At 38.3% G+C, this 27,740-nt stretch overlaps 1 protein-coding gene across 4 annotated transcripts in view; it reads right to left on the bottom strand.

The window, feature by feature from the left end:
• TUSC3 (tumor suppressor candidate 3) overlaps window positions 1-19,715 on the bottom strand; it is a 264,735-nt gene extending 245,020 nt beyond the window's left edge. Inside the window, exon 1 of one of the 4 annotated variants that reach the window (XM_032413517.1) lies at window positions 19,267-19,715. In XM_032413517.1, the coding sequence (XP_032269408.1) occupies window positions 19,267-19,404 (138 nt within the window). In that variant the 5' untranslated portion in view covers window positions 19,405-19,715. The remainder of the gene's footprint in view (window positions 1-19,266) is intronic. The other 3 variants (XM_032413516.1, XM_032413514.1, XM_032413515.1) reach the window with 3 other exon arrangements.
• Window positions 19,716-27,740: the final 8,025 nt, after the last annotated feature.

Below are 27,740 nucleotides of genomic sequence, written 5' to 3'. Positions count from 1 at the left end.
TGGGGCTCAAACTCGTGATTTTGAGATCAAGAGTAACGTACTCTACCAACTGAGGCAGCCAGGTGCCCCTGTGAAAACTACAAGACTGAAAGAAACTGAAGAAGACACAAGTAAGTGGAAGGGTATCCCATGTTCATGGACTGAAAAAAATATTGTTAAATGTTCATACTACCAAAAGCTACGTATAAATTCAATGCAATCCCCATCAAGATTCTGATGGCATTTTTACAGAAGTAGACAAAACTATCCTAAAATGTGTATGAAACCATAAAAGACCCCAAATAGCCAAAGCAACCCTGAGAAAGAACAAAACAGGAGACATAACACTTCCTAATTTCCAGCAATACTGTAATACTAAATATCAAAACAGTATGGTACTGGCATAAAAACAAAAAAATTGATCAATGTAACAGAATCAAGAGCTCACAAATAAACCCAACCATATGCAGTCAACTAATAGTTGACAAGAGAGCCAAGAATATTCAGTGTAGGAAACACAATCTCTTCAATAAATGGTGCTGGGAAAATTGGATATTCACATATAAAACAATCAAACTAGACTCCCATCTTATACCACACAAAAATTAAATTGAAATGGATTAACACTTAAACATAAGACCTGAAACCATGAAATCCCTAGAAGAAAACAGTAACAAAAGTCCTTGACATGGGTCTTAGCAATGATTGGCTATGACATCTAAAGTACAAGCAATGAAACAAAAAATAAGTGGGCCTACATCAAACTAAAAAGCTTCTACAGCAAAAGAAACCACCAACAAAGTAAAAAGATGACCTACAGAATGAGAAAAAATATTTGTGCCAGACCCAAAATACATAAAGAACTCATACAACTCAATAGCCAAAACAAAACAAACACACACACACACACACACAATCCAATTAAAAAAATGGGAAAAAACCTGAATAGACATTTCTTTCCCCAAGAAGGTATACAAAAGGCCAACAGCTACATGAAAAGATGTTCAACATCATGAGTCATTAGAGAAATGCAAATCAAAACCACAATGAGATATCACCTCATGCCTGTTAGAATGGCCATCATCAAAAAAAAAAAAAAAAAAAAAAAAATAAATGCCTTTTAAAAAGGCCATCAAAAAAAAAAAAAAAAAAAAAAAAAAAGTAATGCCTGTTTAAAATGCCTATCATCAAAAAGATATAAGACAACAAATGCTGGTGAGTATATATAGAAAAAGGAACCTGTGAGTATGCTGCTGGTGGGACTGTAAACTGGCATAGCCACTGTGGAAAACAGAATGGAGGATCCTTAAAAACATAAAAATAGAACTATCATATGACCCAGCAATTCCACTTCTGGGAATGTATCTAGAGAAAACGAAAACACTAACTCAAAAAGATATCTGCACCCCCATGTTCGTAACAGCATTATTTACAATACTAAGACATGGAAACAACCTAAATGTCCATCAGTAAATGACTAGATAAAGAAGTTGTGGCACATATATACAATGGAATATTACTCGGCCATAAAAAAATGAGGAAATACTACCATTTGCAACAACATAGGGGCATTATGCTAAGTGAAATAAGTCAGAGAAAGAGAAATACTATATGACTTCACTTATATGTGTAATCTAAAAAAAATAATAATAATAATAGAAAAAGAGATCACACTTGTGACTTGTGATTACCAGAAGCAGAGTTGGGGTGGGATAAATGGAAGAATATGGTCAGAAGGTACAAATTCCCATATATAATTATTAGAAATGTAATATACAACATAATGACTATAGCTAACAGTGCTGTATGACATATAGGAAAATTGTTAACAGAGTAAGTCCTAAGAATTCTCATCAAAAGGAGATTTTTTTTTCTTTTCTTCTTTCTTTTCTTTTTAGTGTATCTATATGAGAAGATGGATGTTAGCTAAAACTATTGTGATAATCATTTCATAATATGTGCAAATCAAACAATAATGGTATACACCTTAAACTTACATAAAGATGTATGTCAATTATTTCTCCATGAAACTAGAAAAGAATAAAAGACAAGTGATAACAAATGCCGGTGAGGATGTGGAGAAAAGGGAGCCCTAACGCACTACTTGTGGGATTGTAAACTGGTATAGCTACTATGGAAAACAGAATTGGGGGGGGGAAGAAAACAGAATAGAGGATCCTCAAAAAATTAAAAATAGAACTACCATGTGATCCAACAATTCCACGTCTGGAATACAACCAAAATGAAAACACTAACTCAAAAAGATATCTATACCCCCATGTTCATAACACCAGTATTTACAATAGCGAAGACATGAAGACAATCTAAGTGTCCACTGACAGATAAATATGAAGAAGCTATGGTGTATGTGTGTGTATGTGTGTGTGTGTGTGTATAACGCAGATATATACCATATCATTCATACACACACACACACACACACACACACACACTGGAAAATATTCCATTCAGCCATAGTAAAACTAAGAAATCCTGCCATTTGCAGCAATGTGGATTGACACTGAGGGCATTATGGTAGGTGAAATAAGTTAGAGAAAGACAAATACTGTATGATTTCACTTGTATGCAGAATCAAAGAAAAAAATTTTTATAGAAACAGAGGAGAGTGGTGGTCACAGGAGGTGGGGGCAGGGAAAATGGGAAGATACTGGTCAAAGGGAACAAACTTCCAGTTAAAAGGTAACTGGTAATTTCTGGTAATCTAATGGTCAGTACTGTGATTATACTTAACAGTTGTGTAGTATTTACTTGAAAGTTGTTATGAGAGTAAATCTTAAATGTCTCAGCACAAAAAGGGAATGGTAACTATGTGATGGGACAGAGGTGTCAGCTAAGGCTATGGTGATGATCATTTTCTAATATATAAGTGTATCAAGTCAGCATGTTGTACACCTTAAATATTCAAAATATTGTATGTCAATTATATGTCAATAAAGCTGGGGATGGGGAGGGTGAGGAACTAGTAGCCAACAATGTCAAACACCATATAAAAGTCAAGTAGTAAAAGTACCCATTATGTCTGGCAATGAAGAAAGCAATGACATTCTCAAGAGCCCTAACTTGTCAAATGGGAAAACAAAATATTTATAAAAAATTATGCATATCAAAAGCATTAGTTTTTAATTTGTCTCTTGTAATGTCAAATCAATGTATGCTATTCATGTAAAACAACCAAGAATACACCCTACGAATTCATTCACCAGTATCAGCATCAAAGCTAACACGAAGCATTTACTATGTTCCGCGCACTATGCTGCCAAATCCTTTACAGGATTATCTCATGTAAGGTTCACAGCTCTACAGTAGGGACAACACACTATCTTCATTTTACAGATAAGGAAAAGAGGCTTAGAGAGATTAAGTAACTTGACCAAAATAACTTCACTAAGCATTTACCAACTGCAAGGCACTATGCTTGAATATGTGGGTATAGAAATGAAGGAAAAAAAAAAACCCTTCTCTTCAAAGGGCTTGTAGAATAACAGGAATGACAGACGACAGACAATAATTCACCTAAGTGTTATAAAGAAATAAGCACAAAGATCCATTTGTGTGAGGAGTCCCTCATCCAAAACGGGGGGGGGGGGGGGGTAAATGACTTAACCTGCCACTGAAGGGAAGCATTTAAGAGCAGAGAGAGCAAAAAGGAGAAGTCAGACACAGGCTCACTCAGGAAAAGCACTAATAGCACGCAAAGAACCTTGGATTGCACCCTGTGGCATTTAAACAGTAAGTAAACAGTACTCCTCAAAAACAGCACTGGTCAGAGAAGTTGCAGAATATCTTTAGCTGGGGTGAGGGAAGGAGTGTCAAAAAGTCACAAGTAAGTAAAGGTTTGAGACCAAGTGAAATGTGCTCAGATTTCTGGCTTTGGCAAATAGATTTGTGAACATGCTTTACTTAGTATTAGGGATTATAGGAGGCATTGCTTTGGGTTCTGTGCTGTTTTAGAGTTCTGACTCTTGTGACTAAGGTTTACCATAGCCCAACTTCATTTATTTAAACAGGCTCATAAAGAAACAGATGGCTTAATTTTATAAACTATGTTCTCAAAGGAATCACGTCTAAGCAGTATTAATAGGTTTTACATCTGCCAAACTTTTAATCATTTTAGGTTTTAAAAAACGAATATCCACGAAGAGGAAGTTATAAAGTTAGAACATTAGCTATGAAAAGACGGAGGAAAATAGAGTATAATGAAAGTAGTGAAGGGGCTGGGGGGAGGGAGGAGAATCTGACAGCATACTTGAGCATGGGAATATGGAAATATAAATTCTGGTGTCAGGAAACCTAACTTCTAGTCCCAACTTTGTTATTTAGCCTGAAACTTGACACTTCTGCTCTAACATTCCATAATGCAGTATTTTTTTTTAAAATCTATGGTTATGACTCTCTTTATGATTTGGAATATGCTCCAACATCAAAGCATGTGAGTCATGTACCTGTCAATAGGAAGCTAAATTTAATTAGAGTACCACCATGATAGTATTACACCTTGACTCAGCCACTCTTTCTCCCCATAAAGTCTCCAAGGGGAAAAAGTACAGGAAACAACAGCAAGACACAGCATACCACTTCACTTTCCTGAGCATGAGAAAAATCCTTTATTCACTTTGAAAGCTCCAATGCTAAAAAAACAAACAAAAAAACATGGGACAATCAACACTGCACAATACCCTCATCCTTAGAGGGGGGAGGGTCCCAACTTTTCTTTTGCTTAATCTTAACTCAAATGTAAACCAAAAGAACAATATTAAAATATGATCATTTTCAAAATAAAAGTGTCTTCCTCTATTTTATTTGGTAGTCTTTAAAATGAAACTATGTGGGGGGCGGAGCAAGATGGCGGAGGAGTAGGAGACCTGGATTTCGTCTCCTCTCAGGAACTCAGCTGGATAGGGATCAAACCATTCTGAACACCTACAAACTCAACAGGAGATCGAAGAAAAGAATAGCAACAACTCTCTGAACAGAAAAGCGACCACTTTCTGGAAGGTAGGACGTGCGGAGAAGTGAATCCGAGGCGTTATCTGGGAGGATAGACGGCGGGGGAGGGGCCCTCGTTGGCCGCTTCTGGCAAGTGATAGAGCTGCGGAGCACAAAATCGGAACTTTTAGAAGTCTGCTCCGCTGAGGGACGTCACTCTGGTGGCGAAGTGGGGGGTGGAACCCTCGCGGGACAGTGTGGTCTCAGGACCCTCGGGGTCACAGAAAGCCCGGGGGTGCCTGAGTGCGGCAGAGCTCCCAGGTATCAGAGCAGGGAAGCCGGCTGCAGAGACGGAGCCCAGGCGCGGGCTCTCAGCTCGGGGTTGCCATAAACCGTGATCCGCGGCACAGTCGGGCCACTGCTCCTCCAGCAGGGACCCAACAAGCGGCAGATCCGGGGAGACTCACCTTCTTCCCCCGGGAGGAGAGGTGCGGGAGCGCACCGCGGGGATCTGCTGGGTTTGGAGACTCCACCCGGGGTCGGGTGCCAGATAGAAAGGCGCGGTCACAGGCCGGGTGAGCGCGGAGTGTGGCCGGTGACCGGGGAGACGGGAGTGACTGACTGCTTTTCTCTGGGGGCTCGCTGAGGAGCGGGACCCCGAGTTCTCGGCTCCGCCGGGGCGGAGACTGGGAGGCCGCCATTTTCACTCTCCGCCTCCAAAGCTGTACGGAAAGCTTGCAGGGAACAAAAGCTCCGGAGAGCAAACCCGAGCAGATTACTTAGCCCAGACCGGCAAGGGCGTATTTTGCCTCCGGCAAAGCCACGGCAACAGGCCCCTCCCCCAGAAGATCAGCGAGAACAGCCAGCCAAGACCAAGTTTACCGATCAATGAGAACGGCAGAACTCCAGCGCTAGGGGAATACTGCACATAGAATTCATGGCTTTTTTACCATGATTCTTTAGTCTTTCAAAGTTAATTATTTTTTTTAACTGTCTTTTTTTCTTTTTTCCTTTTTTCTTTTTTTTTGAATTTTTCTTTTTCCCTTTTTCAACCAACATCTTATCAATCCCTTTTTTAAAAAAAAAACATTTTTATTTTTCATTTTTAAAGTCATATTCTATCCCTTCATAGTAGTTACCCGTATTTTTGGCATATATATATAAGTTGTTCTCTCTTTAAAATCTTGAGATAGTTTCTTCTAACAGATCAAAATATACTCTAAATCTCTAGTGTATGGTTTTTTTCTATTCCCCTGCCTGATCACATTCTCTCCCTTTTTTTTTTTAATCCTCTTCTTTCTTTTTTCAAACAACTTATCAAATCCTTTTTTAAAATTTTTTATAATTTCCATCTTTACAGTCATATTCCATCCCTTCATCATATCAACCCTTATTTTTGTACATATATAAGTTTTTCTTTCTTTAAAATTTTGGGAGGGACTTTCTTTTAACAGACCAAAATACACCCAAAATCTAGTGTGTGGCACTGATCTATAATCCAGCCTGATCATATTCGATCACATTCTGTTTTTGTTTTGTTTTGTTTTGTTCTGCTTTTGTTTGTTTTTATCTTTATCTTTTTCTTTTTTCTTTTTTTTCTTTCCTTTTCTTTTTTCTCTCTTTCCCTTTCTTTTCCCACTGCTTCAGGTCTTTTCTGATTTGTTTAGAGTATATTTTCTGGGGACGTTGTTACCCTGCTAGCATTTTGTTCTCTCATTAATCTATTCTCCTCTGCACAAAATGACAAGACGGAAAAAATCACCTCAACAAAAAGAACAAGAGGTAGTACCGACTGCCAGGGACCTACTCAATACGGACATTAGTACGATGTCAGATCTAGAGTTCAGAATCATCACTTTAAAGATACTAGCTGGGCTTGAAAAAAACATGGAAGTTATTAGAGAAACCCTTTCTGGAGAAGTAAAAGAACTAAAATCGAACCAAGTAGAAATCAAAAAGGCTATCAATGAGGTGCAATCAAATATGGGGGCGCTAACTGCTAGGATAAATGAGGCAGAAGAAAGAATCAGTGAGATAGAAGACCAAATGATGGAAAATAAAGAAGCTGAGAGATAAACGATACCATAAGACGAAACAACATTAGAATAATTGGGATCCCAGAAGAAGAAGAAAGAGAGAGAGGGGCAGAAGGTATAATGGAGCAAATTATAGCAGAGAACTTCCCTAATTTGGGGAAGGAAACAGGCATCAAAATCCAGGAAGCACAGAGAACCCCTCTCAAAATCAATAAAAATAGGTCAACACCCTGACATCTAATAGTAAAACTTACGAGTCTCAGAGACAAAGAGAAAATCCTGAAAGCAGCTCGGGAGAAGAGATATGTAACCTACAATGGTAGAAACATTAGATTGGCAACAGACCTATCCACAGAGACCTGGCAGGCCAGAAAGGACTGGCAGGACATATTCAGAGCACTAAATGAGAAAAATATGCAGCCAAGAATACTATATCCAGCTAGGCTGTCATTGAAAATTGAAGGAGAGATAAAAAGCTTCCAGGACAAACAAAAACTAAAGGAATTTGCAAACACGAAACCAGCCCTACAACAAATCTTGAAAGGGGTCCTCTAAGCAAAGAGAGAGCCTAAAAGCAACATAGACCAGAAAGGAACACAAACAATATACAGTAACAGTCACTTTACAGGAAATACAATGGCACTGAATTCCTATCTTTCAATAGTTACCCTGAATGTAAATGGGCTAAATGCCCCAATCAAAAGACACAGGCTATCAGACTGGATAAATAAACAAGACCCATCGATATGCTGTCTGCAAGAGACTCATTTTAGACCCAAAGACACCCCCAGATTGAAAGTGAGGGGGTGGAAAACCATTTCCCATGCTAATGGACACCAAAAGAAAGCTGGGGTGGCAATCCTTATATCAGACAAATTAGATTTTAAACCAAAGACTGTAATAAGAGATGAGGAAGGACACTATATCATACTTAAAGGTCTATCCAACAAGAAGATCTAACAATTGTAAATATCTATGCCCCTAACATGGGAGCAGCCAATTACATAAGGCAATTAATAACAAAAGCAAAGAAACACATCGACAACAATACAATAATAGTGGGGGACTTTAACACCCCCCTCACTGAAATGGACAGATCGTCTAAGCAAAAGATCAACAAGGAAATAAAGACTTTAAATGACACACTGGACCAAATGGACTTCACACACATATTCAGAACATTCCATCCCAAAGCAACGGAATACACATTCTTCTCTAGTGCCCATGGAACATTCTCCAGAATAGATCACATCCTAGGTCATAAATCAGGTCTCAACCGGTACCAGAAGATTGGGATCATCCCCTGCCTATTTTCAGACCACAATGCTTTGAAACTAGAACTCAATCACAAGATGAAAGTCGGAAAGAACTCAAATACATGGAGGCTAAAGAGCATCCTACTGAAGAATGAATGGGTCAACCAGGAAATTAAAGAAGAATTAAAAAAATTCATGGAAACAAATAAAAATGAAAACACAACTATTCAAAATCTTTGGGATACAGCAAAGGCAGTCCTAAGAGGAAAGTATATAGCAATACAAGCCTTTCTCAAGAAACAAGAAAGGTCTCAAGTACACAACCTAACCCTACACCTAAAGGAGCTGGAGAAAGAACAGCAAATAAAGCCTAAACCCAGCAGGAGAAGAGAAATCATAAAGATCAGAGCAGAAATCAATGAAATAGAAACCAAAAGAACAGTAGAACAGATCAACGAAACTAGGAGCTGGTTCTTTGAAAGAATTAACAAGATTGATAAGCCCCTGGCCAGACTTATCAAAAAGAAAAGAGAAATGACCCAAATCAACAAAATCATGAATGAAAGAGGAGAAATCACAACCAACACCAAAGAAATACAAACAATTATAAGAACATATTATGAGCAACTCTATGCCAGCAAATTAGATAACCTGGAAGTAATGGATGCATTCCTAGAGATGTATCAACTACCAAAACTGAACCAGGAAGAAATAGAAAACCTGAACAGACCTATAACCACTAAGGAAATAGAAGCAGTCATCAAAAATCTCCCAAAACACAAAAGCCCAGGGCCAGATGGCTTCCCAGGGGAATTCTACCAAACATTTAAAGAAGAATTAATACCTATCCTTCTGAAACTGTTCCAAAAAATAGAAATGGAAGGAAAACTTCCAAACCCATTTTATGAGGCCAGCATTACCTTGATCCCAAAACCAGACAAAGACCCCATCAAAAAGGAGAATTACAGACCAATATCCCTGATGAACATGGATGCAAAAATTCTCACCAAAATACTAGCCAATAGGATCCAACAGTACATTAAAAGGATTATTCACCACGACCAAGTGGGATTTATCCCTGGGCTGCAAGGTTGGTTCAACATCCGCAAATCAATCAACGTGATACAATACATTAACAAAAGAAAGAACAAGAATCATATGATCCTCTCAATAGATGCAGAAAAATCATTTGACAAAGTACAGCATCCTTTCTTGATCAAAACTCTTCAGAGTATAGGGATAGAGGGTACATACCTCAATATCATAAAAGCCATCTATGAAAACCTACAGCGAATATCATTCTCAATGGGGAAAAACTGAGAGCTTTCCCCCTAAGGTCAGGAACGCGGCAGGGATGTCCACTATCACCACTGCTATTCAACATAGTATTGGAAGTCCTAGCCACAGCAATCAGACAACAAAAAGAAATCAAAGGCATCCAAATTGGCAAAGAAGAAGTCAAACTCTCACTCTTTGCAGATGATATGATACTTTATGTGGAAAATCCCAAAGACTCCACCCCAAAACTGCTAGAACTCATACAGGAATTCAGTAAAGTGGCAGGATATAAAATCAATGCAAGAAGTCAGTGGCATTCCTATACACCAACAACAAGTCAGAAGAAAGAGAAATTAAGGAGTCGATCCCATTTACAATTGCACCCAAAACCATAAGATACCTAGGAATAAATCTAACCAAAGAGGCAAAGGATCTGTACTCAGAAAACTATAAAATACTCATGAAAGAAATTGAGGAAGACACAAAGAAATGGAAAAACGTTCCATGCTCATGGATTGGAAGAACAAATATTGTGAAGATGTCAATCCTACCTAGAGCAATCTACACATTCAATGCCATCCCCATCAAAATACCATCCACTTTCTTCAAAGAAATGGAATAATCCTAAAATTTGTATGGAACCAGAAAAGACCCCGCATAGCCAGAGGAATGTTGAAAAAGAAAAGCAAAGCTGGCGGCATCACAATTCCAGACTTCCAGCTCTACTACAAAGCTGTCATCATCAAGACAGTATGGTACTGGCACAAAAACAGACACATAGATCAATGGAACAGAATAGAGAGCCCAGAAATGGACCCTCAACTATATGGTCAACTAATCTTTGACAAAGCAGGAAAGAATGTCCAATGGAAAAAAGACAGTCTCTTCAACAAATGGTGTTGGGAAAATTGGACAGCCACATGCACAAGAATGAAACTGGACCATTTCCTTACACCACACACAAAAATAGACTCCAAATGGTTGAAAGACCTCAATGTGAGACAGGAGTCCATCAGAATCCTAAAGGAGAACACAGGCAGCAACCTCTTCGACCTCAGCCGCGGCAACTTCTTCCTAGAAACATCGCCAAAGGCAAGGGAAGCAAGGGCAAAAATGAACTACTGGGACTTCATCAAGATAAAAAGCTTTTGCAAAGCAAAGGAAACAGTCAACAAAACCAAAAGACAACTGACAGAATGGGAAAAGATATTTGCAAATGACATATCAGATAAAGGGCTAGTATCCAAAATCTATAAAGAATTCATCAAACTCAACACCCAAAGAACAAAGAATCCAATCAAGAAATGGGCAGAAGACATGAACAGACATTTTTCCAAAGAAGACATCCAAATGGCCAACAGACACATGAAAAAGTGTTCAATATCGCTCGGCATCAGGGAAATCCAAATCAAAACCTCAATGAGATACCACCTCACACCAGTCAGAATGGCTAAAATTAACAAGTCAGGAAATGACAGATGTTGGCGGGGATGCGGAGAAAGGGGAACCCTCCTACACTGTTGGTTGGAATGCAAGCTGGTGCAGCCACTCTGGAAAACAGTATGGAGGTTCCTCAAAAAGTTGAAAATAGAGCTACCATATGATCCAGCAATTGCACTACTGGGTATTTACCCCAAAGATACAAAAGTAGGGACCCGAAAGGCTACGTGCACCCGATGTTTATAGCAGCAATGTCCACAATAGCCAAACTGTGGAAAGAGCCAAGATGTCCATCAACAGATGAATGGATAAAGAAGATGTGGTATATATATACAATGGAATATTATGCAGCCATCAAAAGGAATAAGATCTTGCCATTTGCAACGACGTGGATGGAACTGGAGGGTATTATGCTGAGCGAAATAAGTCAAACAGAGAAAGACATGTATCATATGACCTCACTGATATGAGGAATTCTTAATCTCAGGAAACAAACTGAGGGTTGCTGGAGTGGGGGGTGGGGTGGGAGGGATGGGGTGACTGGGTGATGGACACTGGGGAGGGTATGTGTTCTGGTAAGCGCTGTGAATTGTGCAAGACTGTTGAATCTCAGATCTGTACCTCTGAAACAAATAATGCAATATATGTTAAGAAAGAAAAAAAAGAAGAAGAAGAATGTAGCAGGAGGGGAAGAATGAAGGGGGGGAAATCGGAGGGGGAGAAGAACCATGAGAGACGATGGACTCTGAAAAACAAACTGAGGGTTCTAGAGGGGAGGGGTGTGGGAGGATGGGTTAGCCTGGTGATGGGTATTGAGGAGGGCACGTTCTGCATGGAGCACTGGGTGTTATGCACAAACAATGAATCATGGAACACTATATCTAAAACTAATGATGTAATGTATGGGGATTAACATAACAATAAAAAATTAAAAAAAAAATGAAACTATGTACCACTCTATTACACACACAAAAGCAAAAGAAATAAGTATTTTTTAAAAGCATTCACACAGAAAACAGCATAGAGCAAATATATCTGAGGCATGACTTACTCTTTCTCTCCTTTCTTGGGCTAAGAGCTTTTAAGGCACATAATAAATTTATTTCCAATTTCTTTCCTACAATTTTTTGGACATATAATACTTAGAGAACTTCAATTCATACAATAAAAACAAAGCTATATTAATAAAAGGAACACATGGAAAAATTCACTTCTAAAAACACCAAAACATACACAGATTTCTAATAATGATCATTAATATTCAAAGATAAGGGAGAGCTACATATATATAAATAATCCTTTAATATTTAATATCTAATTCACAAAGAAGGTCATATAGCTAGGTAATTGTTAAGCTACTAAGCACAGTATAAAAAGAAAGAAGACTGTAAATTTACAAGTTGGCTAAATAACGATCATGGGTAAAACTCTTAATCCAAGATAACTTTCCTCAACAGAATGCTTTCAAATACAAAAAATCTGAAAATTCAATTCAAAATGTCCTAAACAATATGAAGCTTATTAGCACCTAACAAGGAGTCCAGAGTTACAGCAATTACAAGGCTAGTTAAGTCATGTCAAACACCCATATTTTTTCCATTTTTCTACTCTGCCATCATGAACTTACTGGTTTGCCCTCAGGCTTGTATTTTAATATTTACAAGATGGGTTCAGAAACTCAAGCATCACATTCTCATATTCATATAACAAAGACAAGAAGAGAGAATTTCCCTTCCTTGTGTCCTTTATCAAAGAGGAGGGAACTTGTCACAAGTCCCCATATAATTGTATATGTGCTCACTCCTAAACCAATAATTTCTAAGGTATTGGATAATAATAATCTTTGACTTAAATGTTTGGGGCTTGGGATAGTCCCAGTTTCTCTAAAGGTACTATTAGCAAAATAAAGGTAAGGCAAACAAAGCTGTCTGCCAAACCACCAAGCAAAGATATTGTAAAGACCATTATCTAACCTAAGTGAAATGCCTAGCATTCTATCTCCTATCTGTTCTATTGTAACTTTTTTTCACTTCCTAATATAATTTAGACTTATTTCCAACTTCCAAGTTTATTAAATTCAATGAGTCATCTATCCTAAGGTATCTCAATTTAGTATTTAATATGAATAGTAAGCAGATTCCACAATTTATAATGAATTCTGTACCCCAAGTTTTACCACAATACTCATATAAACTAATCTCCCAATGGTTTTGTTTTCCAAGCACAGAAGACTCTGAATTAAAATATTTCCAAAAGTTGAGTCAAATCATATTGACAATGTTAAGCCATCTCTAAAAATACACTCCTGCAAATAACAAAAGAGTTCCATTTAGTAAAATCAGTATCACAAGTTATTCAACCTATACTCAAGTGCTCCTTTTCATTAAAGGTACTTAAGTTCTCATGGTAACATGCAGTGGAAAGAAATTTCTTTTTCACCTCCAAATGTCAAACTAATTAGGTATCTTTATATGATCAACCAAAACTTTAGTAACAATAAACAATAAACTAGTAAAGACGTCCTTTTATTAACTTTTCTTCAGCTCATAAATGGCTTCAGAGTTCTACTCTTCTCTGTTAAGACTTTTATCACAGATTTTGAAGGACTCCATAAGCTCATTGTTCATCTTTTTTCTTCTGGCATTAAATAGAAATACAGACAACGAGGTGGGAAGGCAGACAGATACCAATTACTATGAAAAAAATACATTACCTATTGTTTTAAATAACTTTTTTGAAATTTTAATATTCAAACTAATTATTTATGTGTTTTTCGTAGCTATTAAGGGAGAAACCCTATTTTGGCAAGATGTTCTCCTCAAATCTGTGAACGACTCCTCAAGCGAGTACGTAGAGCCAGGCTTTCTGTATACAATGTGCAAAATACAACAGGGTAAGAGCGACAAAGACATATTATACTGGCAAGTGATTATTTAAAAAATGAGATTCTAGGAAGTTAAAATTTGTTCCCCATAAAACAGCACTGTTAACAGCAATGAGAAAACAGGTGGGCAAAGAGAAGGATTAGGAGTTCCCCTTTAGGGGCGCCTGGGTGGCCCAGTGGGTTAAGCGTCTGACTTTGGCTCAGGTCATGATCCCGGGGTCCTGGGATCGAGTCCCGCATCGAGTCCCGCATCGAGCCCCCCATCGGAGCCCGCTTCTCCCTCTGCCTGTGGCTCCCCCGCTTCACTCCCTGTCAAATAGATAAATAAAATCTTTAAAAAAAAGAGAGTTCCCCTTTAGATATGCTCAATTTGAGAAGCAGCGGATATCTTGCCCAATAGGTAAAATAAAAAGTAGATAGAGACTTACATAAATACTATTTGGTCCCTTCATTGCATGCCGAGCATGCGCGTGCGCACACACACGCTCTCGCTCTCTCAACGTTATGTCACATACACGTTTGTTCGTGATCTACCTGTCCTCTAGCAGGGGAACAACAGCCACTCTTATACTCAGCCAAAGGTAAATTTTCTATCTTGGTGGAATTAGCGTGATGCTCCAGGAGGGAGTCTTATGGAAAGAAGCAATCGTAAGATAAATAAACCGTGGTGACCACCAAAGTAACCAACGTCAGTCACTGGCATCGGGATCAGACTCATCCAGAGTCACTGAATATGGAGAAAATGCACAAGTAAATGTGGCAAAAGATTAACAACTGATAAATCTGTGGCTCAGGTTATATATTTCTGCTCTCCCTTTCTGTCTTCCATGTAGAACAGATCACATATATGGAACTGAATATACTGGTGGCGTATGTATACGGAGGAAAATACTCCAAAATTCTCTTTTGACAAAGTTACTATCTCTTACTTAAGGAAACAATTCTTCATAGATTTCTACATAACATGCAAGCAAAGTACTAACTGACTTTGTTCTGGAAACCTTTTCAAGGATGTATATAGTACACAAGCCTTGGAAGACAGTGTCCCTTCAAAAATGAAAATAATGTCACCCTCTGGTCAAAGGTCAAACAAGCTTCCCGCCCATTATAAAAGATTTGAGCTCCTTAAGCTCAAGGTTCTTCTGCCACAAAACTTCCTACACCTGTAGGGGTCATTTAGCCTGTGTCATCAGCACAAACGCTGATACTCTGGCAAATCTGCAGCTGCTGAGTGATAACCTGTCCACCTGGGGCCCGGGAATTCCACACGTTCTGCCATCATCTGTGAAACGACAGTGGGCGAAGCCTTCACAGTACTTGACAAGCCGTTTTGGCCATTCTGAGTAAGACCTGTCACTTCCAATTACTCAGCAAGGAGTTCCTATACACAAAATCTAGCCTAGATGAAATACCTGCATGGGCATAATCTGTGGTCTATGTGTATATATATCAATGCATAATTACTATGCATTTCTTAAAGCTGTGCTCATGTATTTACAAACTTACTTTGTTTTCAACTTAAGTTCTTTGCTTAAAGATAAAATCCATTGCTTACTTCCATCCTCTCCCTTTTCTTCATTTGCTAAGATAGTCAAGTCTCTATTTAATGGTTATGCCACTAAAAAAATAACTGGATATATTCATTTCAGTGTAAAATGTGCTTAGAAATATTAATAACATACAGAAGTTCTGTCAGAAGCAATTGATATTTCATTTAGGCAATCATATTACTTCGCAAAAATATTTATGAGCTGCTCAAATTTTCATAATGCATATTCATTGTTACCTACATGTCATAGCCTATTAGCTAACGTAAAGGATAAATTATTTTAATAGCTTCTTTTGATAATGTTAAAGTCAATAAATCCACTGAAAATAATTACAGAATTTGAGCTCCTTTTATATTATCAGGTGTTATTATAGATTAAAACAATTCTAAATGAAGCTGATTAACTGGTTAAGTGTTGACAATGTAGAAAATAGAGAAGCCATTAAAATAAAAGGAAAATGATGCACTACATATGCAAATGATATACTACCAAGAAACTACAGTCTCCCACAAATTTGTATCACTTTACATGAGGATTCAAAAATTAGTTTAACGACTATATTCCATGTAATTAAGGAAAGTGACTATAAAAATCTCCAATCTTCTTTGCCTATTCACTCATCTATTGCTATTCACTATATTCTTAGAGAATATAACAAAATTATTTTTTAATGAATTAAATGTCTTCATGAAGAAAAAGATACAAAAACTTATATGTGGACACACACACACACACATCCACACACTCATGAATACCACCAATTCTTCCATGTTGCAATATCTCCTGGGAAGTTCTCAAACAATATAAGAGTTTGGAGCTCTGTGTTTCATAATAAAACAGGCAATTTATTCTAATAACTGTATATTTTACAAAAATGATAAAATCAGTTTCTTTAGCAAAAAAATTTTAAAATATTTTATCACATTTTAGGATCTCATCATATCTAATGCTCTCATTAAATGAAGAACACATAATAATAGTTACCAGTATTGATCACCTGTTATGTTCAAGGCACTGCACTAAGTAGTTTATATACAGTCTTATTCAATCCTAGTGACAACCCTGAGATGTAGGTATTATATCTGTGTTTTAAAACAAAGAAGTTAAAATTCAGGGAAGTTAAGTGGTTTTCCTGATGTCATACAATTAGATAGTGACTGAGTTGTAACTGGACCATCTGTCTGACTCAAAAACCTATGGGGGTAGCTATTATCGTAACTATTACTTCCTTAAAAGCAACTAATGTCCATTCTTGGTTCCAGGTTTAACTTTAGATGTCAATTTGGCCTCCCCAGTATGAAGGGATATACTACTCACGCCAAGTCAACTCCTCTAGCACTTTCGTCAGTAATATTTATTGTAGTAAACTAAGTTCCAACTGCTACACTTGCTGATTCAGTGGTGTCTAAATTCAGCAAAGAATGAAGTGACACGTTCAAAACAACCCTGGAATACCCCTAGAAAAGTACCACAATGATAACCAACCACTTTCCATTATTTCTAATAAAGAATGTGTTTCTTCTAGCATTGAAAGACACCACAGCCCTCCAAGTTACTAAGGACTAAGACTGAAATCAGGTGCTCTGAATTTCACAAATAAGTTTGTATAATTTAAGTAATGTGAGTTTATTCTCACATACTACATTCCAGATATGTGTACTCATTGAGTGAAGTATTAAAACTTCAATCATTTGTTATTTTGCTCTTCTTTTCCTTAAACATATGTATTCTGCAATACCACCAAATAGTAGTATTAGACTCTCCTGTTTAAGGAAATAAAAGCAGTTCTGGAAGACATTCTTCTCTTTTTTTTTTTTTTATTTTAGATTTTATTTATTCATTTGAGAAACAGATGAGAGAGCATGAGAGAGAGAGAGAGAGAGCATGAGCAGGGGTAGAGGCAGAGGGAGAGGGAAAAGCAGGCTCCCTGCTGAACCAGGAGCCCAATGTGGGGCTCCATCCCAGGACCCTGGGATCATGACCTGAGCCAAAGGCAGACACTTAACCATCTGCCACCCAGGCACCCCAAGACATCCTTTTCTAATCCTTAACAATTTTCTTCCAATTTTTCATTTAAAACTTCTTTTACAAAAAATGTTAATGGAACAGATGTTGATTTATTGTAATTATGCTAAATTAACAAGGGTTTTCACCTGTTAAAGTAGTGTACAACTGGATACCAAGATGCTTTGAAGAGGTACACTTTCCAAATTTTGGGGTTTTTCTTCCAATTGAAAGTTACTGTGATCACAGTGGTCTTCCCCCCCCCTTTTTTTTAAGATTTATTTATTTTTAGAGAGAGAACTGCAAAAGTGAGATGGAAGGTGGGGGGGAAGGGGTAGAGGGAGAGGGCCAGAGAGAATCTCAAGCAGACTCCCTGCTGAGCACTGCCAAGGCAGGGCTCATCTCAAGACCCTGAGATCTTGACCTAAATCTAAATCAAAAGGGGGATGCTCAAAGGACTGAGCCACCCAAGTGCCCCCACAGTGATCTAAGAAGTAAAACATCAAAATTTCCATGGAATTTCTCATTGTTTTCTACTGCCCTCTGCTGTGGTAATCCTCAAAAAAAAACTTTTTAATCTCCCTTCCTCAAGAAAAACTATGACATCTAAAACTCTTGGAATGTGGTATGTAAATACCAAATGCTAAAAAAAAAAATCTTTAAATTATATTTGTAAGTATAGTTTTAATTTTAACAGTTCTCCTCTAAACCTCCTACCAGAATTCCACGAAGAATTTCCTATGGTCTACTTTCATGTTAAAATTAAAAAGCCAGGGATGCCTAGGTGGCAGAGTTGTTTAAGCCTCTGCCTTCAAAGGGGCATGATCCCAGAGTCCTGGGATCAAGCCCCATGGGGCTCCCTGCCAGTGGGGAGCCTGTTTCTCCCTCTCCCGCTCCCCCTGCTTGTGTTCCCTCTCTCACTTGCTCTCTGTCGAATGAATAAAATCTTTAAAAAATAAAAATAAATAAAATTAAAAAGCTAACGGGAAGAAGTTACTATTGAGTTCAGAGTTGTTTCAGGAAAAGAGTAAAGAGAATCAATTATTTTTACACACGAAGCTGTTTTTTCACTCTCTACCCAGCTATCAGGAAACTTGTGGTAATACTTTAAACCCGGATTAGATTTTGAATCACGTGTGTGTAATACTTCACCAGGAAAAACTATCTTGAATAAGCGAATACTTACTAAAACAACGTACTCTTAGAAACACTACTCGCATTTCCAAATAACTTTTTTCCGATCCTGCTAGATTGAGTATCCAAGGCAAAGATGGATAACTGAAATTCACAAATTACTATTTTAAATATAGTGATTTCAATCCTCTTAATCAAAGTTTTTAGAGGACTAAGATTGAAATCAGTTGATCTTCACAAATTTACCTAACTTAAAATTATGTGAGTTTATTCTCACCATTATAGGAGTTCAACCTAAAGCAAAACCTACAGCTTTAAAAATGTGTAATTATGAATACAAACGTAAACGAATAACGAAGGGAGCTGAGTACTGAACATAAAGACCAAATAGTTCTCGTAGGTTTGCAAATACTCCTAAAAGGTATTTTCTCATCCAACACACCCCTTTTAGTGACTCCAGGGCCCAGAGCTCGGCCTCCGAAGGTCAAAAGCGCCTTGAGTCTGAAAGGTGTGCGGTGCTCAGGCGCAGAGTGAAAGGGGACGCTTTCCTGTTTTTGAGAGAACACCAGGCTAACCCCCCATCCGCGACTGCGTGGCCCACAGGCCTCCCAACCGCTGGGCTCTTGCCCGCAGGCCGCCCTCGCCCCAGCCCAGCTGCCGGCTGCCTAGCAACGCGGCCATGCTGCCTGGCAACGCCGCCGCCCCGGCCCGCCCTAGCCAGCCTGGGCCCACCCGGAAGGCCAAGGGATTCATTATACCTCTTTTTTCTTCTGTCCTCCCCCGAGCTGGATGCAGAGAAGTAGCAGGAGGAGGAGAAAGGGAAAGCTCCCGGTGGGCAGGTATCGCAGCCGCCGCCCCGCCTGCCTCCGGCGTGAAGGAGCGCCCCTGGCACCCATCGCCGCAGGGCAGTGTCTCCTCCACGCTCGGTAACCGTGCGCGCCCAGCTCCTACCGGCGTCCTACTCCTGCCAGGCTAACCGCCGGGAGCCCCTGCCCGTGCCCTCGTGGGTTCCTGCGGCTTCGCCAGGGAAGCGGAGGCCGCCGAGGACGCGGAGGAGGAAGCTGACAGAGCATCCGGTTCACCGGGAGAGGGGACCTGGAAAGGCCCGGGATGGGGCAGGAAGTGGGCGTGGCGAGGGAACGGGGGCCTCGACCACGGCGCGCTGCGCCCCCGGCCGCAGTTCTCCCTGAGACCCACGCCGCGCGGGGCCACGGTTCTCTAGCTGGCCGGCTGAACGCTACTGAAACCAAGGCGAGGTTCCGGGAATGTGCGAGGGGCCTCTTCAGTCCAGCAGAAGTAAACTCCTGTGCACCTGGAGCCACAGACAGACCTAATTGCCTTCTAGGATGATGGAGGAGCGATTTAAGGAATTAATAAGCACGTGGCCCCTGTGGCCAAGGGGCAATCTCCGTTTCCATTGGGAGGTTTTTAGAGACACATCTGTGGCTCAACTGAGCCCTCTCAAGCCTCTAACATAATCCACGTAGTATAATCCCGCGGATGCGTACTAGCCACCTGCCACTTCACAGCTGTTCCTTGCAGTCCCAATTGAGGGGCCTGAGGAGCCAACCTTCACACCACTCTTTCCCATTCGTTCAATATCCATGGAGCGCCAAAGTGCAGAGCACTGGACTAGACACTTGGGAATGCAAAAATGAAAAGGACTTAATTCCTGCTCTCTGAACATTTTAAGAACAATAGCAGCAGACCTATCTGATATGGGTCAAGTACTGTTGTTACAGGATTTCTTTTCCTTCGGTGCCGGGTTCTTGGTTAGGCTGCTTGGAAGAATGACGAGGGAGACCAGAGGAAAGGTGGAGGGCAGCAAAGCAAAGTTTATTGAGTGACAGTACCAAGCTTCCCAAGAGGGAGAGTATCCGAGAGGGTTGCCAACTTGGCGCTTAGATCTGAGGGTTTTTTATGGGCTTGTTGGAGGGCGGTTTTAATCTGATTAACCCTCCATCATCCAATCAGGTTTTTGCCATCTACCTATCACTTGGAAAAGGGTGGAGGGCTACTTTCGGGGTGTTGTAAAATCCTTTTGAGGGTGGTTTCCTCTTGGGGGGGAGGGGGTAAGGGCTTGTCCCTGCCTGCCTTTCTTCCAACTGTCCTCCATTACTGTTCTAATGTAGCTTTTATTCTACCTCAAGATTTCTTCTCTTTTATCATGAACATTTCTGATCGTGTAATAAAGCCTATTGGCCCAGTCTTAAAACAGTATTTCTAACTGCAAAAATTAAATTCATAGGATTACAAAGGAATCAGTTATAATTAAATACCATTATCAAAATTAAAACAGTTCACCTCCTTTCACCTGGTGGTTTGTATTTGGGGAAAGCTGGAAAGCAAGGGTAAATGTTAGAACCAATGTATAAACACTCACTTCACAGTGTGATTATGATTGACCAAGAGGCACAGAATTGTAGGATACTTGGCCAACTAAGTAGCATGAGGGCTGAAAATAAATTCTGCAATCATATGAAATCTAGCAGTGTATCTAACAGCAATTCTAATAAATATGGTAATATGACAAACAGTATTTCAAAATATCTACTACTACTGTACTGTGATATGAAATTATTTGTAATTTCTGCAGGGAACAAAGCCATATGTACTGCTAATACTACCATGCTTTGCTTTCTACTTTATAATTGAAGAAAACAAGATTCTCATAAGAGGTTAATAGAAATACGGTTAAATTTTTTTCAATTCAAGTTTCATAGATGCCCTCAAATTTCATGGACTCCAGATTAAGAACTCCTGCTCCACAACAACCTTATTAGATAAGTCCTATGGTAACAATTTCCACATAAAGAAACTAAGGCCAGGAGATCTAACTCAAAGTCATACAACTAGAAAAAGGTGTCCCAGGAATTTGAACTTTGGCAGTCAAGCTCAATAGCCACTATTGTATACTATGCTATGCGACCTTTTTTAAAGGAATTTACAAATAAATCTATCTCCCGGGCTTTTGATTTCCCACTATTGTGTGCGCATTTTTGCCCATAGTAACTTCTCCCGAAAGAATAGCCCATTGCTTTTTCCTTGAGACTTGTGAAAGTGGCATCCACTTTTGTCTATCTGTAACTTTATGGTTTATATGGAGATACACTCAACATAATCAAAATCTACCATCTGCCCCTTCATCTCCCAAATTTATCTTAATTTCTTTTATTGCAATTAATGGTACCACTGTAACCGAACCAACGTGAGTTCACTCCTTACTGAGTCACAGATAGAAACTACACCAGTTGAGTTGTTGCACAAAGGGAACTTTATTTGCAGTAAATAAGGAGATCATAGGAAATAATTTCCAAAGCCGTGACTCTTTGAGCAAGGGTGAATGGGTTCCTTTTATTTAGGTTTAGGAGGAATATTTTAAAAGGGGATCCTTGTTATTGTATATAGAGGTGGACATAAGGTCACGCAATACACCTTAAGGAAACATGCCTATACATGCATTGTTTAGTATTATAAAGAGACAAAGGTAATTATTGGTCATTCTAGAGGCCATTCCGTGGTGACCTGTGCAGATACATGATAGGGAGTTACGTTCAAACTGGTCTGAGTAGTCTGGGCTGGCTGGAGGTCTTGTCAGGGCAGTTGCTATTGCTTGAGGGGTGGTTTTGCTTTCCATTTGCCTGAGTTAAGATATAAAGCAGAAGGAAGAGCTTAAGGAAAAATGTAGGACAGAGGGAGGTGAGTATAAGCAGTAAAGGTCAGGTCTTGGGATCTGGTTTGTGACACCACCAGCCTCCTAATTACCAATTTTCAGAGCCTCCAAGCTGCCCATTCTCTCCAACCATACTGCCATTGTACTTGGTTTCCAACTTCCTCTGCCTCCACAGTGTCTTAAGAATTTGTTTTCTTCTTTTTATTTTGTAACTCTAGCATTCATTAGACAGACATCGGACATCATTATTAGTCCAATCTCCCCTTGCTTCTAATCTTACCATCCTCCTCTACCAGCCTAATCCAAGACTTTTTAATCCTACCTTCTTGCATTCTATTCTTGGTAAATTAGAGTGATCCTTCTAATACATAAACCAGTGCAAAGTAATTTCTCTGTCCTCAGCATAAAAAGCAGTCTTTTCCACGCCCTCAGAACCCTACTGTTACTTGGAGCCTGGTTACCTTTACAACCTCATTCCCTACGTCTGCTTTCTCACTCTGCTCCAGCTGGGCTGTTTTCTTTTCCTTAAATATGTCAAGCATACTCTGTCTCTGTCCTTCACACTGTTGTTCCTTCACCCTTCTCACAGAGATAGATGGTCACATGGCAAACTTTGTCACTTTATTTACATTGAGGCTCAGAGCTCCTAAAATGTCATCGTGAGATAGAGAAACTGAAGGGAACCCATGGGGGGTAAAAAAACTGGCTTTTTATCTCCTTTTCCTCCTTCTGTTCTTTGCTAGGATCTGCACCACACCACACACCCCCCCCACACACACACACACACACACTTGCCTTAATGTATGTCCTCCTTGTAAAGGACAAGGAGTTAATGATTTCTTTGGAGTCTTCCAGCACAACAGATAACATTTCAGGAATGACTGGGTAGGAATGACCAGGCAAGGCCGTCATGTGTGTCTTCTAGACCGCTGGCACTAGACATCTCAACACCAAGACCTCCTGGCTCCAGGGAATCAGTGACTTATGATAGACATCTGGACCCTGTCCTCGTTCAGACCACTTCTAGATGCCTGAGAGGACACGTGCACCAGACCACAATCATCAATAAAAACCCTAGACCCCAAACAAAGGAGAGATTTTCTCTCCTTTATTTTCCAAGTCTCCTGGACACTGTCTGAACCTGCACTCTCTACATATCTTCAATAAACTCTGCTGCACTTCCTACTGGCTCACATTTGATTTCCATCCTGCTGCGCTTAGCAAGGACCCTCTTGGCTAGTCCTGCTGGACCCCCTCTTGGTCCTCGGGACCCAGCCTGCCTGCATCAATCTCATCTCTCAGACAACCCTTTCTAAAAACTAAACTCCTTACCCTACACACACACACACACACACACACTTTTTTTTATAGCATTCATCATTACCTGAAATTAAGCTATTGATTCATTTATTTAGGATTAGGATGTAAGCTCGGTAAAACAGGGCTTTCATCTACACTGTCTAGAATAATCCCTGTTTTACAGTTTTTATAGTATCTATCACTAACTGACATTATGCATTTCTATTCATTTATCTGTCTTTCCCCCCAATGGAATGTAAACTCCATGAAGGCAGAGACTTTGTTTTCTTTGAGTCCACACTACACAGAATAGTACATTTGTTGAATGAATGAATGAATGAATGAATGAATCCAGCCATTCTCTGTTTATTCCCTAAAGTACAATACTAAGCATGTCGCTGTCTTTAGTCCACAGACTTTCAGTAGCTCATCCCTAGGTTCCAAAGGAGGTCCAAACTCTGGATAATGGCTTGGAGCCAAGTTAAACTCTTTACTCTTGTTTGAAGCAGCCTTCAAACTGGAGTTTACACCAAAGACTACATAGACAAATAGTTTTAAAAGAATTCACTTCCAAAATCTCAACAATCCTGTGTTCTTTCCTAAAATTGATGGACTTGGAAGAAGTGCCTGAGGTGCAGGTTAACTCTTAGTGGTTCTTCTTGCCCAGCTTTGTTAGGACAATTGCCTTTTATCTTAGCTAAAGAAGGAGATCTCTCCCTCCATCCCCATTTTTGCTTTCAACAGTATTGAAAGAGGACATGCTCCAGTTATCAGCTATAGATCATTTAAAAATTGTTTTGGGAATAGAACGCTATGTAATTTTTGGTCCTTTACTCAAAAGGAGTTCAAGCAATTGACTGATATTGTGATAACAGACTCCTATTCCTGTCTCCTTATTGTAATCATAGTTCTTTAATACTTACTATAAACAAAACTTAAGAATAAAATGATGCTGAATATTATCTTGTTCTAGCAGTAATTAATATTTATCCACAGACATGTAAATGAATTTTTAAAACCTTAATTATTTCTATAAGTAATGTTTTCCCAATACACTTTTGTCTTGCATTTTTTCATGTTTACTACTATTTTCTCAAATTCATAATATATGTTGTTATTTTGATAAATTGGGTATACCTAATAACTAATGGTAACTCAGTGCAACAGATAATATTTAATATAGCCTCATGGTCAGAAGTTTGTTTAAATCAAATTTCAATTCATACAACTCTTTTTGGCAAAGAAAGCTCTCAAGCATAAAAAAATGTATATATATTAGGATAAAATTCTATCTGCTTACACTGCCAGTGGGAGGTTAAATCAGTTCAACCACTTTGTAAAAGTGGCAATATCTTCTGAAGTTAATACACCTACCTATGACCCAGCAGTTCCAAATAGACATATATTCACCAAATGACATATACAAATGTGTGTAGCAGCTTTATTCATAAAGCCCGAAGTTGGAAAGAGCCCAAACATCTATCCACAGTTAAACAGATAATTAACTTGTGATGCAGTCATACTATATATCAGTAAAAATGATCTAATGACATCTATGCATAATATGAATGAATTTTACAATATAAGGATCCAGACACAAAACTAATGTATTTGGGTTTGTGCAAATAAACAAAGACCAACCAGATGAGAACAGGAAGAAGCTCTTTTTTCAGAGCTTGCTATAGCAAGGGAGTAAGCCACCCCCACTTGCATTTTGACAGACTTAGAGGCAGGCAGAGGAGTAGGAAAGCTTAATAGAAAAAAGGGAAGGCCTCAGGTACCCCCCCTCCTTGTAGGTGGGCTAAATAGAAGGAGGGCATCTCTGTGATTGGTTAGGGCTGCATATTTGGCTTTCTATAGTTGGTCCTAAGTTTGAAACAGGGACAAAAATTAGGTAGATATCAGTTTTTAATTAAGTGCTGGCCATTTGGGGCCAATTGTTAAAGAAGTTATTGTTTGGACTCCTGGATTGACTAGAGATAGCAGTCTGACCTCCTACAGGTCCAGGCTGGCTTCCTGGGGGCTTTATTACAGATAAGCGGTTGGTTTCCTGGACATATTGCAGGTTATAGGTCAGAGTTCTATTTCTATATATGATCTGACCATTAAGTTGGTTAGTGTATTAAATACCTCAGGTGAGAAGTCAGGATAGTGGAAGAGGACCCAAGAGGGTTCTGGAGTACTAGAAAAAGTCTATGATCTATTTCTTGTTCTGATTGCTGGTTATTATGTAAGTGTATATTCTTTGTGCAAATTTATTGAGCCATAATTTTGTGATTTATGTATATATGCTATATTTCAATACAAAATTTACTTTTTAATAAAAAGTTTCATTAAAAAAAGTATAATTTGGGGGGCACCTGGCGGGGTCAGTCAGAGGAATGTGTGACTCTTGATCTTGGAGTTGTGAGTTTGAGCTCCATGTTGGGTATAGAGATTACTTAAAAAAAATAAAATCTTAAAAAATAAGAATAATTTTTTAAAAAGTAAAATTTTCAAATCCCTTGGAGACAGCATAATGGAAATACAAGTTCGGGAGGATAAAAAGATAATATAAAATATCCAATTGTTAAAAAGAAGAGTTCCTTCTTGTTTGTGAGTTTGTTTTTTGATGGATAAAGATTGTTACAATTTCCATTCCTTTGGAAATATTAATAAGAATGCTGTGACAGTTTTATTTTATTAATGTCAATATTTATAACTTGATGGAAATTGTAATCGCCAAGTATTTAAGCATATAATGAAAACCTTTAGATGTTTACTTTAAAATGCACAAAGGGATATCTAGTCTAAATTCTTTTAGAGGGATGTTATCAAAACAATTTGATAGACCACATTCTGCGCGTTCCTACCCCTATCACTGTTGCATCTTTCTGGAATGACCTTGTCTACACTCCTTGTACTTCAAAATCTTGCTCATTCTTCAGTGCACAACTTAAATATCATCTCTGTTGTGATTTCCAATTCCCATCCAGCAGTAACCAATATTTTCTCTTTGCTTCCATATATATATTTGTTTGCAAGTTGCTTATTGAAAGTCACTTAAGTCGTAAGTATCTAAAGACAAAAAATATTTACATGTAATTGTGTCAAAACACTGCAATAAATAGTAATGATTACTAAGAACTTAACTTTTCTTTCAAACATAAGTAATCTTTTCAAAAATTATTTGAGAGGATATAAAAAGCATCTTTCTGTGACGAAAATGAAATGTTAATCTAGTCATAAAATAACATGGTGATTTTATAGAAAGAGATTAAAATTGTAATTTTAGGCCTTCTGTACATTATTCTTGAAACAATATTGTAGTAAAAGATTTATTAAACACCTTACCATACGTGTTTTTAGGCATTCACAGATAAAAAATGAATAAATCTGTAAATTAAAGTTTTTGACTGTAGCTTTAAAATATAACCTGTTAATATATTAAATAAAACAATGTATATATCATAATATACCATATCGATAAACTATAATAACTTAATAAACAGAAAATTATATGCATTATTTTATATAAATACGTATCTTTGTAATCAGAGTACCTAGAATACTCAAACATTTGTATTAATTACCATATTTAACCAAAGTAACCACTTTTTTCTCCAGACACAATAGAAAAACAGAAGACAGAAAAGCAAGAACTATTTAGCTATCTTTTCTTTATGAGTGCTAATGTCTTCTTTTATATCTACTTACAAGGGTAATTCAAATGCATTTGTATATTTTGCCCATCTCTACCTATTCTACAAAATTTAAAATTATGGTTAGTGATTGTGATATTGTGATTTATAATAAGAAATATATATCTGGTCTTCATCCCTGCTTCTGGCACAGTGCTCCTTTTTTTTTTTCTTTTAGCAGCAAGAGAGGTATTATTCAGAGAGTGGTTAAGACAACGAACATTTTTGTCTTTTGAAGAGATAATGCTATTGCATAATTTTACATTGTGTTAGAAAAAAATAGTTAAGGATACATATTACATATTTAAAGCCAACTGTTGTAAGAAGAGTTATATACTCTATTACTTCTAAAACAATAGAAGCATGAGGAAGATATAGAGAGTACATTATCTGTCCACCCGGGTGCATAAAAAAAAGAGAGTAGGGAATTAAAAACAAATGATAAAAATAAAGCCAGTAAATAGAAAACACAAAATAAATCCTACAGTATATATAATCATGATAAATATAAACTAGTTATATCCAACTATTTTTTTATGCTTCATATTTTAGATCTTTAACACAGATTTTTATTTAAATT

Source organism: Phoca vitulina, unplaced genomic scaffold, assembly GCF_004348235.1.
Source record: "Phoca vitulina isolate PV1807 unplaced genomic scaffold, GSC_HSeal_1.0 scaffold15, whole genome shotgun sequence".
NCBI classification, from domain to species: domain Eukaryota; kingdom Metazoa; phylum Chordata; class Mammalia; order Carnivora; family Phocidae; genus Phoca; species Phoca vitulina.
The sequence above is the reverse complement of the archived record's forward strand: the minus strand, read 5'-3'. Positions and strand labels throughout refer to the sequence as shown.